The sequence below is a fragment of the Hippocampus zosterae genome, chromosome 18 (assembly GCF_025434085.1).
Source record: "Hippocampus zosterae strain Florida chromosome 18, ASM2543408v3, whole genome shotgun sequence".
Lineage (NCBI taxonomy): Eukaryota > Metazoa > Chordata > Actinopteri > Syngnathiformes > Syngnathidae > Hippocampus > Hippocampus zosterae.
This window is the reverse complement of record NC_067468.1, coordinates 10917300-10931263: the sequence shown is the minus strand read 5'-3', so window position 1 is coordinate 10931263 and position 13964 is coordinate 10917300. Positions and strand designations below refer to the sequence as shown.

General features: G+C 43.0%; 1 protein-coding gene across 1 annotated transcript; it reads left to right on the top strand.

Annotated features, from left to right (window-relative positions):
- Positions 1-169: 169 nt before the first annotated feature.
- On the top strand, positions 170-2734 carry LOC127591330 (ADP-ribosylation factor-like protein 3). The gene is made up of 6 exons (XM_052051337.1): positions 170-353; positions 990-1133; positions 1199-1315; positions 1403-1453; positions 1962-2147; positions 2401-2734. The coding sequence occupies exons 1-6, from the start codon at positions 351-353 to the stop codon at positions 2446-2448; spliced, it is 549 nt and encodes a 182-aa protein (XP_051907297.1). The 5' UTR covers positions 170-350; the 3' UTR covers positions 2449-2734.
- The last annotated feature ends 11230 nt before the right edge of the window (positions 2735-13964 follow it).

The window sequence follows — 13964 nt, the reverse complement described above, 5'->3', positions numbered from 1 at the left end:
CTAAATACTTTCAAATTGAGGTTGAAAACTTTGCCCCACACATACCTGTGATCACGTTTTTTTTAAGTATTTTAAAAATATTTCATTGCACCTTCTTTGCACAACCCTGACCCTTTTTTGCCCGACCCTGTACTGTATATGCAAAAGAGGTCTTTTACAGTTTTGGGATATTTTCAGAATTTTTTTTGTCATTCATTTATCACATTCGCCAAAACGTTGAAGTGGTCGTTACATACCGGTACTTGAGGTCACGCAGCATGCTGTGTTGCTGACAGTTGATCTTCCACATGGCCAAAGCGATGTTAATCCAGTCAGTCTGAGGAGTAGCCACCAATACACCGGACGACATCATGGTAAGTCATCTATCCACGTGCCTGCTTGATAAATAGTTAATGAAGGGTTGTTTTTAGATGTCTCCGAATGGGAAGGGAAAATGCATTCTGTCAAAAGGAGGAGTGGGTTCCATTATTGACATTTTTTGATTACTTTTAGTATAAATGTGGTCATCCTCTGTACTTCTTTGGACTATACTTTCAGGTTTTACGTGAGTAACGATTAGAGCAGGCTATCTTTTTTTTTTTTTAATGTTCAACCAAATTTAGCTCAAGCTATTTAACGGGAGAAATAGAAGACAAATGCTGTGATGGCACATGCCAAATTCACAGCTTTAATAACCCGTCATCGCTAAATTCGAATTTGTACACGTGATTTGTTACAGGGTGGAGTGACAGTGTTTTATTCTTAGCTGTGTGGGAAGTAAATAGCTCGGAGTCAAAGCCGTCCTGAACTCTTTTTTTGGACACCATCCATTCGCACTGTACATTCCTAATCTCACCCTGTGGGAGATTTCCCACAACAATGCACACCACAGCAATGGCGGGAATAAGAGCAAGGCAACGGAGCTCTTCAAGTCGAACATAATTTGTTCTGCTCTCAACAGTAGGCCACCAGTTACGATAAAAGGGTGGACTTTTTTTTTTTTCCTGAAGGGCCTGCTGTCCATCCTGCGGAGATTGAAACAGCCTCAAGACCAGGAGGTGCGCTTGCTTCTGCTCGGCCTGGACAATGCCGGCAAAACTACGCTGCTCAAACAGCTGGCCGCCGAGGACATCAGCCACATTACGCCTACGCAGGTAACAAACAAAAATATTGGTAGCATACAGCACACATACAGGGCACCACTGTTATGTGTGAGCAGGGCTTCAACATCAAGAGCGTCCAGTCATCAGGCTTCAAGTTGAACGTGTGGGACATTGGAGGACAGCGGAAGATTCGCCCGTACTGGAAGAATTACTTTGAAAACACACATGTTTTGGTGCGGCTTGCGTTATCATATATGGTGTATTGTCATTTATATTACCTACTGTACGTGGGTTATTATTGTTGTTACGTGTGGTTGCAGATTTATGTGATTGACTGCTCGGACAAAAAGCGGTTTGAAGAGACAAGTTTGGTGAGTTGACGTTTTAAATTGCATGTGGTTCGCACATCTGCCTTTTAAGGCAGGGCAATTCATCAAAAAATTTGAAGGAATTCTGTCTCCTCTGAGCTTGCTTTCAAATGTTTCACACATTTTGAGAGTAGTGTGAAATTGATTCCATTATCAATCCTAATTATTTTTCCAGAATCGCATGTCGGTGGCGTGCGGAAGCAGTGCGGTGTTGAGGACATGGCTAGATCCCACCAGCTAACTCAAGAACAGAACTTTTTCAAATCAAAAAAAGATGACAAAGTCCGATCATCATCCTTTACGAACACACGCCAACAGACAGACCAACACATTTTCACTTGCAAGTCAAAGGGAAAAAAATTGCATAGAGACGGCTCTCATTTTTAGGCATCATTGTAGTTATGCAAGTGTAGGCTTGTAAACAGTATGTGTTTGTTACTTTTTACTTATTTATTTTTAATCTTGTAACGTGATTTAATGTTCGCCACAAGTCGATGGGGCTTTTGCGCAGGAGCTAGCCGAGCTGCTTGAGGAGAACGATCTTGGCGGCGTGCCGCTGCTGGTCTTCGCCAACAAGCAAGACCTGAGCGCTGCCATGTCGGCCTCCGAACTGGCTGAGGCTCTCAACCTGCACACGGTCAGAGATCGCATGTGGCAAGTCCAGGCCTGCTCCGCCATCACCACCGAGGGACTGCAGGTACATATGCTACATGCAATGTAGTTAAAACGCACCACCGTCCCCCAAAAGTTTCCAATTCCATATGTCATGTTGACTAAAATTGAGACAGCGGTGGTTGGTATAATGCAGAGGCGGTTTCATATGCAGGAAAAAAATTAAAAGACTATACAAATAGTCTTCTGAATGTATCAATAAAAATGAACACTGTAGAAAGTATTACAACATTAGCTTTTGGAATGAATCCCATTAACTTGTTCTTATTCCCAAACAGGATGGCATGAGTTGGGTGTGCAGGAATATAAGGTTTCGGAAGAAATGAAGATCGGATGTGGCTCTCCAAAATTCAAGATGGATTTTACATGTCAGATGAAACATGATGCCATGTTTTGACCATCGCTTAAGTTATAAACATCTTGTGTTGATTTACATCCCCTTGTAAATCAAAATTCCTGTATTGTATATAATGTAAATATGCCCCTCATTTCACTGAAAATGGTGTTCGCAATACCAAAAAGCAAAAGGAAAACTGTCAGTGAGGGGGAACAATGTATGTTGTGTAATGTTGCAAAATAGACGCTAGAGGGAGCGCTCTCCCCGTTTCCAAATATATCTCTGGTGCAGTCCGTTTGTAACGATCTACTTGACTTCTTTTGATGTATTTTTTTTCCAGTAAAGTTAATGTTATAGTACCAAAATACAAATTAGCCGACTAGTTACAATGGATTGATTGACTGATTTTTTAAAAATGGTGAAAATGGACCTAGGCGAAAGTGGTGTCTAGTCATGTGATTTTGTGGGTTCTTTTGCCATTTGGTCTCAAAGTTGGAGGCCCCACATCAAGCTTTGGGGGAGGCTTTCAGACCCAATAACTGTAAAAGAACCCAACAAAAATTACATTTTGCAACAGGCACAGACTTGGGGAAAAATAAATTACCCAAAAATGGAACCTGGAAGAGTGTGATTTTTCTGTCGGCTGGCGATACGGGTTGGAAGGTTTGTCCCGTCACAGCCTGGCTATAAAAGTACGAGTTTTTGCTATTAGGGGTTCCTGCCAATGCTACCTGGAATAAAGACCGCAGCAATGAAAGCCAGAACTTTATTTCGTGACAGCTGTGAACCTGGGACGGGCTCCTCACAAAAACAAATGCATCTGTCACGATGAAGTCAGTCGGCTTGGAGGCTTTTCGACCCTTTTGGCTGAAAAAAAAAGCCCCATGGCATGGCAGCGAAATTTGGAAAAGCGATTTTGCATTCAGAAATATGAGAAAATGGTTCGAATGATTGAGGAGATCTTTTTGGGGTTCGGTTTGGTTTCCAAGATCTAGATTTGGAAAGATTCATAGCATTCGGTTCGGTTCTGGTTTGGAAGGTGCCACTACCAAGAGTATTGAAAGGCAAAAAAAAAGGAGCAGAAACCAGCCACATTCTATATCCTAAAGGGCACATTTGCAACAAAGCACATTGCATTTAGCATTTGTTTTTCGTTTGCCTTTCGTGGCACATTTGCGGCATTAATCCAAAGTGACCAAGTGCTCCGCTGTGGTCCGACAGGACATTTACATAAAAACCTTTTTTTTTTTGTCCACAACTAATAGCTCACCACTACAATTTGCATTTATATAGGTCCCTTCATAGCGCCATGATTTGGTGCCATTGCCCGTGATAAAATAAACCTCCTTTGGCCTTGAGTTACTGGCCTGCTGCCACCCGTGTAAGCTTGGCTGCTTCTAATGAGAGCCAAAATCCCCAAAATGGACTCAAACAGTCATCCGGGATAAGCGGCATGTTTTGAAAAAGTGCCAACATGCTTGCCCTTTACCTATCTGAGAGGTCACATGCTTGATATCTAGTCAATACTTTGTCTTGTTTTTTTTTAACTAAAATGCAAAAGGACAGCTACGGTTGGATTCGAGCAGGGGTTCTCAACCTGGGAAACGGGGAAGCCCAGTGGTCCACCAGCAGGAGCCTGATGGTCCGCACATTATTTGCAATAAATATTCAATTTTCCCCCAACAAAAAAAGAGCTCTTACATTTGACATATTATATACTGTATATTGCATTACATCACAAAGACAGACAGTAAAAGATGGGGAAGGGACAGACTTTATAGACCGACTACAGACAACAACTTTTGAAAAATATTAAGACCAGCTCATGCAAATGCCTCCAACACTGTTCCGGAAGGTCTCCAAAGGAGGAGAAAACCCATGAATAAGGAAATGAAAGTCCGCCATGTGAGACTGAGAATAAAACAACCCCCACCCGCCACAACCCCGTCGTCACACCTTCTTCTCTCCCAGCGGGTTGCTTAATCATTAACATCAAATCCATGTGATAATCAGTCAAGCTTTAAAAATATATATATCAACCCAATTACACACAGAACTAGGTAGCCCTCTAACAATTGCACTAACCGCCCATGCCTTTCCCATAAGAACCAAAGTGGACGTTGTTGTTTTTTTTTGCCAAATAGAGCGGATTGGAGCGTCGGAGTTGTGGTTAACTGTGTGACTCAATCTCAGCAAAATGAGAGGTAGTCAGGCCTGCAGAGGGTCATAAATCACGGGACTTTCCCAGCCACTCGGCCCAACATGCCGGCCTCCCACACAGGGGGGACGGCGAGGCCGCAGTCTGATTGACTCCTGAGGCCTCAAGAGGGCGGAGGAAGGTGAGAGTACCCTGTGACTTAATTACAGCGGAGACAGACTCACACTTGGCACAAGTCCGCAGTTAGATTGTGAAAAAAAAAATCTGATTGCATTCATTCCAAGGGATGGACATTTGACTATCGCCTTGATCAACATTGGTGAAAATAGACATTGGTTAATTTTAAATGCAAAATATATTTACAACTAAAACAATTGTAATATATACTACTATAAACAGTATATGTAATGTAATGAGAATAATTGTTGACTTTTTCGGGCAGCGAGCAGGTGAAAAGTGACCGACAGTGACTCTCCTGATCAAAGATGAAAAAAAAACTTTTTTTTTTTTTATTGAAGCTCATTCAGCCCGTACACAACTAATTCATAGCAATAGTTTAAAAAAGGTTCTTTTTAGAATGGGGTCTTTGATTAAAAGTTAGTGGGCACAGGTCACTAAAACGAAATAGCAATTACATGCTCTCGGTTTGTTTGCTTGGCTCGTAGAGTCTCTCCTGGCTCGTTCCCGGGACACTCCTTTCGGCTGGAGCAGATAAGTGCTGCTAGTGGATGATAAAACTAATAGTAGATATCCACATTCCTCCCATAGCTCCTTTGATGTGTTTTGTGTGTGTGTGTGTGTGTGCTACAATTTAATTGCAGTTAGTCACAAAAAGCGTGGGGACTATAAAAATCAGTTGGGGGATAGCAGTGGGCATCAGGGGGTCTCCGAGAATAGTGGGGGGGGAGCGCGACAAGTGGACCTGGTTGCGGGTCCTCGACTCCGATTGATGCGCCGCTTTGATGGAGGGTGTGAGGAAGTGACAAGGTCGAAATGAACCCTCGGCTTTTGTAGTCATAGTCCATTCAAATATCCAGTAAGGATCAAGTACTTCAAGTATTGAACCACGCAGTGTCAACCATGCAGTGTCATGATATCCACATCGGAACAAAAATACTTAAATTTACCTCTAAACAAACCCTAAACCTCTAATCGTAATCTAACTCCAACCCCCAACCTTAAATTAGTCCTGTTTTTTTTTTAACTAATCATATGATGGACAAAAAATATTTTTAAAAAAATGCTACAGGGGCATGAAAATGTAGACGTCACAATTTGATATTCACATTAGTGATTGAAAAGTAACGAACCCATACTCCACCACCTAACTATTGGCCTGACTAGGGTCTTCCTAAACCTCAACCAAACCCTAAACCTTTATTGTTTTGTGTTTTTTGGTTATTGTAAAGTGTCCTTGGGTGTCTTGAAAGGCGCTTATAAATAAAATGTATTATTATTATTACTCTCTATCTATCCAGCTAGCTAGCTAGCCAGATAGATCTACTAGCTAGCTAGCTAGCTAGCTGGCTAGATAGCTAGATAGATATGCGCGGAGCACTCAAAATGGCTCCACGATACACTTTAGGGTCGCCCGAGCCACCAGCTGAGATTCATTGCTTTATATGATTTACGGTGTGTTGAGCGTTAATTTCCCTTTCTCGGTGTCTCACATTATAAAAATCAGTTAAGATGTTAAAAATAAAAATCACCTGTGATGCATCTAACGCAAATGCCATGCGTTTTGATGTCTTACCAGCACGACATTTAAAGCGTAATAATGTGTGGGGAAAAAAAACAATTGTGAGCTAATGAATGTGTCACGGCTGCATGCTAACGCTAATACATTGTCTGTATTTGAGCGGACGACATGATGTGGATTGACGTAATGAGTGCGTTCATCCTGTTCCACGCACTTAGCTGCTCACATCCCCGCCGAGGGTGGGGGGGAATCAAGTCCGCCGGATAATAACGAGCATAAAACGTGCCGGCGGCGAATCAAGTCAATGACGAATCCACTGCCGTCCCACTTGCCACTTGCACAAAAGGTCAGGGTTCACACTCTTGACCCCTCGCCGACCTTTGCCTCCCAAATGCACCGGCAGGAAATAACACTTTCCGTCGTCCAAAACGGTTCCCGGATTGACTGATTGCGCTTATCATTTGACGGATTCGCTCCGCTTCTCTTTCCCTGTCTACACACCGCAACCTACAACACCCCCACCCCACCGTCCCACCGTCCCACCACTCTTGTCGCTGCCTGGTGCTCATAATTTGACTTTTTTATCACCTCGCACCGAAAGAGGGACGCGCCGCCATCCGTCACTACAGCCGCGCGCTGACAGCTGCTCGCACATGCATGGATTTTTACATTTGACTCAATCGGCGGAATTACTTCACTGTAACTGATTCGATATTCCGCAAATGAGCCGACCGGATGGCGGGCGCGGGCGACACATACACAAGCATGCCTTCATTGATTTCGCCGGGCCTCGGAGCTCGAATACTTGGGAACAAAAACACAATTCATCATTTGACTTTTGGGCTTCACGCGTTCTGGTGCAGGGGTGCGGGCATGATTCAAATGATTAGATCCTCAGTAAGCTTTTAAGAAGCCTGAAAGCGTTCCTGGTCATTTTGAATCGGGTGTGTAGGAGGAGGGAAACATCTAAAACATGCTGGGGTGCGATCCTCAAGGAACGGAGTTGGTGAGAACGATTCTGGTGCTTTATTTTATAGGAAAGCATTATTTTAGGAATCATTATGTGATAAATACACTAATTAGCATCCCTGTCTTGGGCTGAATGATTTTGAACAGTATAATTGCGATCTCCCCCCGCCCCCTTCAATATTAAGATTGCGATTTAATGTGCGATTTATTTATTTTTCCCAAAAATCCACTTCCCATCTTTTTTGAACAAACACAAGACATTAATATGTATTAATGAATAATAGCAGATACAAAAAATGCAAATGAACAAAAAAATGATGGATATTTTATACATCTTCTTCAATTCAAGTTGTTGACACTTTGACTTGCATTCTTTTCAGCCTTCACCAAGATAAATCAGATCACAACATTAGCGAGAACAAATTTGTCGCTTTATCACGTTAACTTTTCACATTTCAGCAAACAATTAGATGTAAACAAGTGGACTGTAGTTTTGAAGCGCGGATCCAGCACACTATGGACCCTACTTTTAGTAGACTGGCCCCCCCCGTGTGCTCGCCATAAAGACGGGCGTATAACTTCATTGCCGAATTTGTATTTAAAGACAGAGGAAAGGCTAAATGTTTTTTTCAAGGGGCTTTTATTTTGTTTGCGGCCTTTTATGTCTTGCTTGCGTGTGCGTATCGTGCACGCGCGTGCGGGCGTGCGAGCGCGGCAGCGAAAAGAGGGAACGGCAAAGAGGGGGAGAGCGTTCTCAATTTCCTTCTAAAAAGAAAATTCATTTGCAGTTGCTAATGTAATGTCATCGTTGTGTTTACCGAGCGTGGATGATGTATAGGGGATGTTGCATTGAGTGAGACTGCTTAATGATGCATAGAATTAAGTCTGTGGCTTTCAGCTGAGCTCCCATACCGCCCGCCCCATCCACAGGCGCGCACACACACACACACGCACACACACTCCCTACTTCCTCCTGTTTTACCTCTTTTTTTTTTTATCCACACCCTCCTCGTCCTCCTCCTCCTCCTCTTCGTCCTCCTCACCTCGCAGCCTCTCTCTTCTTTCCATTCCCGTCGTGGACTGTTGGCCACACGTTGCTCTGTGCTCCGCTGCCTTACTCCATCCATCACTGGGGGGGCGGGGGGGGGGGGGGGGGGGCAAAGGGGAGGGGGGAGTAGTAGTATAAAGGAGTAAAAATAACATCCAGTTAAAGAACAATAAGCAAAATGAAAACACACATTGGTTGCTTGTACGGTGTAAAAAAACACAACTTGTATTTAGGGGGCAGGGGGGCGGTAATTTAAGTTGCAACAATTTAATTTAATTTTTTTACATTTACGGCAATTTTAATGGTACAACAAAGGAAGCAAATTTGTTCCAATACAATTTCAATTCATTGGACAGTTTATTAGGTACACATGATATCAAAAGTCTACACACCCCTGTTCAAATGCCAATTTTGGGGAATAAAAAAGAAATGTGACCAAGATAGATTGTTTCAAAACTTTTTCCAAATGTGACCTATTAATTTTTCGTTGACTCTTTTCAACAGTGGAACACCTAAAAATGGAAGTAATGTAGTTAACTCATTCACTCCCAAAGACGTATTTAAACGTCTTTTCAGACTTGGTCTAGAATTGGCTGGTACTGAATGAGTTAGTTGCACAAGTGCCCACACCGCATTATAACTGACATGTGGTCATGTTCTGAATGCAGCAATCACATTTAAAATCACCATATGTGATTTGGAATTTTTTGTGGTCCAGTGACACTTGGATCTTTTGGCCAAAGTGGTAGGAGAGTGTCAATCAAAGCAGAACAACTGGATCACATTGGAATGTGTCAGGAGAGTGTTCTAGTCAAATCAAGATTTATTGTAATTATGAGTAGAATACAGTCGATATGCAACTTTTCTAAATATATTTGAGATCTTTACTTCTTGGGTGTGAGGAAGAATTAGGGTACTAGTAGTAGTATGAGTCATCTGTTCTTCTTCGGTTGTGTCAGCAGGATTAGATTATACAGTGCTGCCTCCTTGTGGCCAAGGTGGGCACACCACAAGGAAGAGCAAAATTAGTTCAATTGCAGGGTTAAATCGTAATATGCAAACAGTTTGATTTCTGTTTAATGATGTTAAAATAATCTATGCTTTGTATTGGCTAGTATTGTAGAGTGCTATTTTTCCTTATTAATTCGTTTTAAGGTTGTTTGATACCCAGAAATAGTCACAGGCAAACGCAACTACAGTATTTGTACAGGAGCCATTAAAATGGCAGTTTTGGACAAAATGTCCACTTTGCAGTGTGTAACATTTACCTAATGGGAGAGGAGTAAGGTCTCGTTAGGACGCACACCCGAAAACCCCCCCCAAAAAAACACATGCACGTCGTCAGACATCATTTTGCGTGTGTGTGTGTGTGTGTGTGTGTTGATTTTCTCTCTATTTCACTCCGTCACTCCGGCTATGATGCGTTCTGTCCAGCCCCATACATCATCCCCGTCGTCTTTCTCTCTCTCTCACACACGCACACACACACACACACACACACACAGAATTATTATTTCTCTGACGAGCAAGTGCTTGAAAACAAATCCATTTCTCTGGCCATCAATTTATCATTTGGAATGGCGGAGTCACAGTTGAGTTGTAAGGGGCGGCGGGCACGTGCGCGCGCGTGCATTTGCACTTGTGCGCGCACGCGGGTGTTTGCGCATATGAATGTGAAGAACGAGATGTGCAAGTGAATCGTTGTGTTTGAGAGATCACTGTGAATTTGGGAGAATTTGACGTGGGCGTGCACGCGCGTGTGTGCGTGTCCTTTTTCACCTGACGTCTGTGATAATTTATCACTTCTTCTAGCTTGGCTGACAAACTATTTGCAGGAAAATGAGTTTTTCCGCTACGGATTTGTCCTCTGGGAATAGAAAAAGGGGAGCTGCTGTGTAGTGTGTGTCTGTGTGTGTGTGTGTGTTTTATTCCATCACATAGAGATGAATGTTTGTACACACACAAAACACACACATCTCCACACACTCATAAGGACTTGAGGTCTCCAGTATTTATTGGGGGGAGAAGAAGGAGGAGGGGAGGTGCTTGAAGATAAATGAGGTAAATTAATAGAGTCACTGAGGGAAAAGATCCGCTTCCGCACCAGCAGATCTGCTAGTGACGCACACACACACACACACACCTATCTCTGCCCCCCCCCACACACACACCCTCCCTCCTTGTCATCCCCTTGAGCCCCCGTTTGCCCTCCTGCAAGATGACAAATGTAACAGTGGGCCACACAGCCATCAGAGCAGAATGTCAGCTTAGATCAACACTGGCAGGAAAGCAAATATCACAACATCAACACTGCATTACAAGTGTGTGTGCCTGCATGCCCGCGCGTGCGTGAGTGTGGGCGCGTGTAGCTGCCATTACGACAATGGCTGAACCGGGGGTCACCGGATTCCATTCTCACTTTCAAGCTCATCAAGCAAGATATTGACAATGTGCTTGGCGGAGAATTACACAACAGTAAAGGCCTAATTAGGCGGCCGTTACCCTGGGCCATCCATAATCGTCCCAACACGACGCAGCGGTGGGTGGGACTGCGCCCCCCCAAAAATAAATCTCACCCCCCACCACCACCACCCTGTTAACATTACTGTGTTAACATTTCTCTCCACTTTATTGTCCCCTGGCATCGGCTAAACAGCCAACGTCAGCAGCCAGTCAGTGTAACGAATGTAATAAGTAGTCCATTTGTGGAGTTAAAAAAAGACTTGGAAAAGATGCTAATAGATTTTTTTTTAATGTGTGGTTTTTTTTTTAGGAGATAATTATTTCTGCACCATTGTGCAAATGCCACAAGGACAGTTTCAAAGAAAAATGGACTGTTTTCTGTGTGTGAATGGCCACCAAAAGTGTTTAAAATAGCAAACGATGCAACATGTGTAATCACTCAAGAGGCAGTTCAATTAAACCAACTAAAGTCAGTTTGTTAGAAAAGATGATTTGTCAAATTGGATCGCTCCCCCCATGCCGAAATTGTGTGTTTTGTTTTTTTAATAAGGAAAAATTGTACTCAAAAATATACTGATTTAACCTTTTCACGCACCCTTTAACCTGATTACATGATAAGCTGTCCGCTGTGTTAACCGCTGTCCCTGAAAGGGTTAATAGAACGTAAAGCGTGAAATAGTTTGTACGTCATAATTAAATCCATCCATCCATTTTCTACATTCTCACAAGGGTTGCGGGCATGATGAAGCCTATCCCAGCTGTCTTCAGGCAGTAAGTGGGGTATCCCCTGAACTGCTTGTCAGGGTACATCTCGACGAACAACCATTCGCGCTCACAATCACACCTCGGGACAATTTAGAGTGTTCCATTAACCTGCCATGTTTGTTTTTGGACTGTGGGAGGAAACCGGAATACCCGGAGAAAACCCACGCAGGCCCGGCCGAGTAGAACATGGAAACTCTACACAGGAACGACGGAGACGGAATCGAACCTTGCACCTCTGCACCGGGAGGCGGATGTGCTAACCAATCGACCAACGTTCCGCTCATGATTTAATTCTGCAATGCAATTCAAAGTGCTGCTCTTTCTGGTGTGGCCGTATTGGCCACCAGGAGGCAGCAAAGTATATTACAGTCAAAGAGACACAAACAAAGAAGAATAAACTCCTATCAGACCATTAGTCAGGAGGTTGTTGTGATATTAGGATAAAGAATACATGCCTGTGAGTATTGTTTATTATTATTATATTATCTTTAGGTGCGTGTTGTTCTATCATCTGTGCACAAATATCCATTGAAGGGTTGCAAAAATCCGTAACGTCAATGCTAATCGTCGGCATGTCATTGACATTTCCATCTCTGTAAGCATTAAGCTAGCAGGGACTGTTCATAAGGAAACGTTTTTTGTGTTTTAAATACACAAAATATATTTCTCTCTCTACATTTATATATAATATGCATACATTTATACATATATAATATATATATATATATATATATATACACACGTATATTAGGGGTATCACAATAACAAAATTTGATCGGAAAATCGTTTCTGATTTAAAAGATGAATCGAATCGCTCCATTTTAGAAGGAATTGAGATACTTATCAATTAGTCTGTTATTGGAGAGACATATGTTATAATATGTAAGGAACTCATTGCATCATACGACGGGACGAGATTGTCGCCATATGGAGGATGACCATGTTTAGGGTTGGTGATGCTCGTCCTCCATCTTGTCATGTCTTGACCTCCCACCACCACCATCTGTTTTGCTCCCTCGTCTCTTTCTCTTCATCTCAGCCGTCCACCTTTGTCCGTCCCATTGTCCCCTTCCCGCGGCCCCCATTTCCGCTTTGGATTTGCCCTCTAACCCTGCCACCCAGCCAACACCCCCCCCTGTCCCCCCGCCCCTCCTCATCCCCTCCCTTTCGACTCCCATCAGCACCCCAAATCTTCTTGTTCTTCTCTTAAAGCTCACTACCCCCCACCCCCATCACCATCCTCCTTCCCAGTCTTTTTTAGGGGGCTAATAACTGTTGCCAGCAAGCGGTACACAAAATCCCAGCATGCTGGCCTTTGAGCGGCGCACAATGGCACGCAGGCTGTTAGCAACAGGGAGGCTCGGACCCGCGACTGATGTTCAGGCCACATGGGTAGATGAAGCCAGCACCTTCGCATCGGTCGTAGGAGGTGACCAAGTACTGTCTATTTTATCTGTTGTCATCATTAACTAATTTGGCTTTTTTTGGTTGTTGTTTTCGCCGCTTCACAACATTCGCAAATCTACTGTTACCTCAGTACAGCACATGAGTACTTTAGATGAGTAAGGCACAGGAGATGGTATCAGGATGTGGGAAACAAATGCACCGCATGCATCCGATGGACACACTCTGGTAATTGCGACATCAGAGCGACTGGCCGAGCTTGTCCTGCTGCCTGGGCGTCACACGCCGTTTCCATGGAGAGAAGAAAAGGACCAGGAATGGGGACTCGAAACACAACATGAGTGGTGTACAGCACATACTACAATAGTCATTACAATCCAATGTATGATATTCACATTGGTTGGCCACTGGGTGTCAGTGGGAGGGGCAGCATAAGCCTCTCAAAGCAACTCGGTAAGCCGCAGTATTATTTGTTGTTTTTCCATCGAAGATAAAGAATACATGCCTGGGAATGTTGCTGTAGTATATGTCTATATGTGTTGTCAAATAATGAGTAAACAATTCCATTTGTTTTGAAATTCAGTTTGTTCATTTTTAGAACATAAATCTCAACAGATGTTGTGTTTTCTTCATTTGATGAAAATATATGCAACTTTTCAAACTCTGCTTGGCATGATTTCCATGTTAAATATGTTTGTAGGATGAATCTTAAAAAAATATGATTTAATGCAGCGATGCAATTCAATGTGCTGCTCATTTTGGTGTACCTGCCTTGGCCATCGGAAGGCAGTGTAACACAGCCATGCACAGACAAACCGAGAAGAACAGACTTTGTCTTCGACGGTACTATGACTCAATTTATTGTAATAATTTAAGAGGATAAAGAATATACGCACTGTAAAAAAACCCCACACAACTTGTATTATTTTGGGCTAAAACAGTCACATAAGTTGGAACAACTGTAATATATAAATTTGTGACATTTCTGCCAATGTCAGT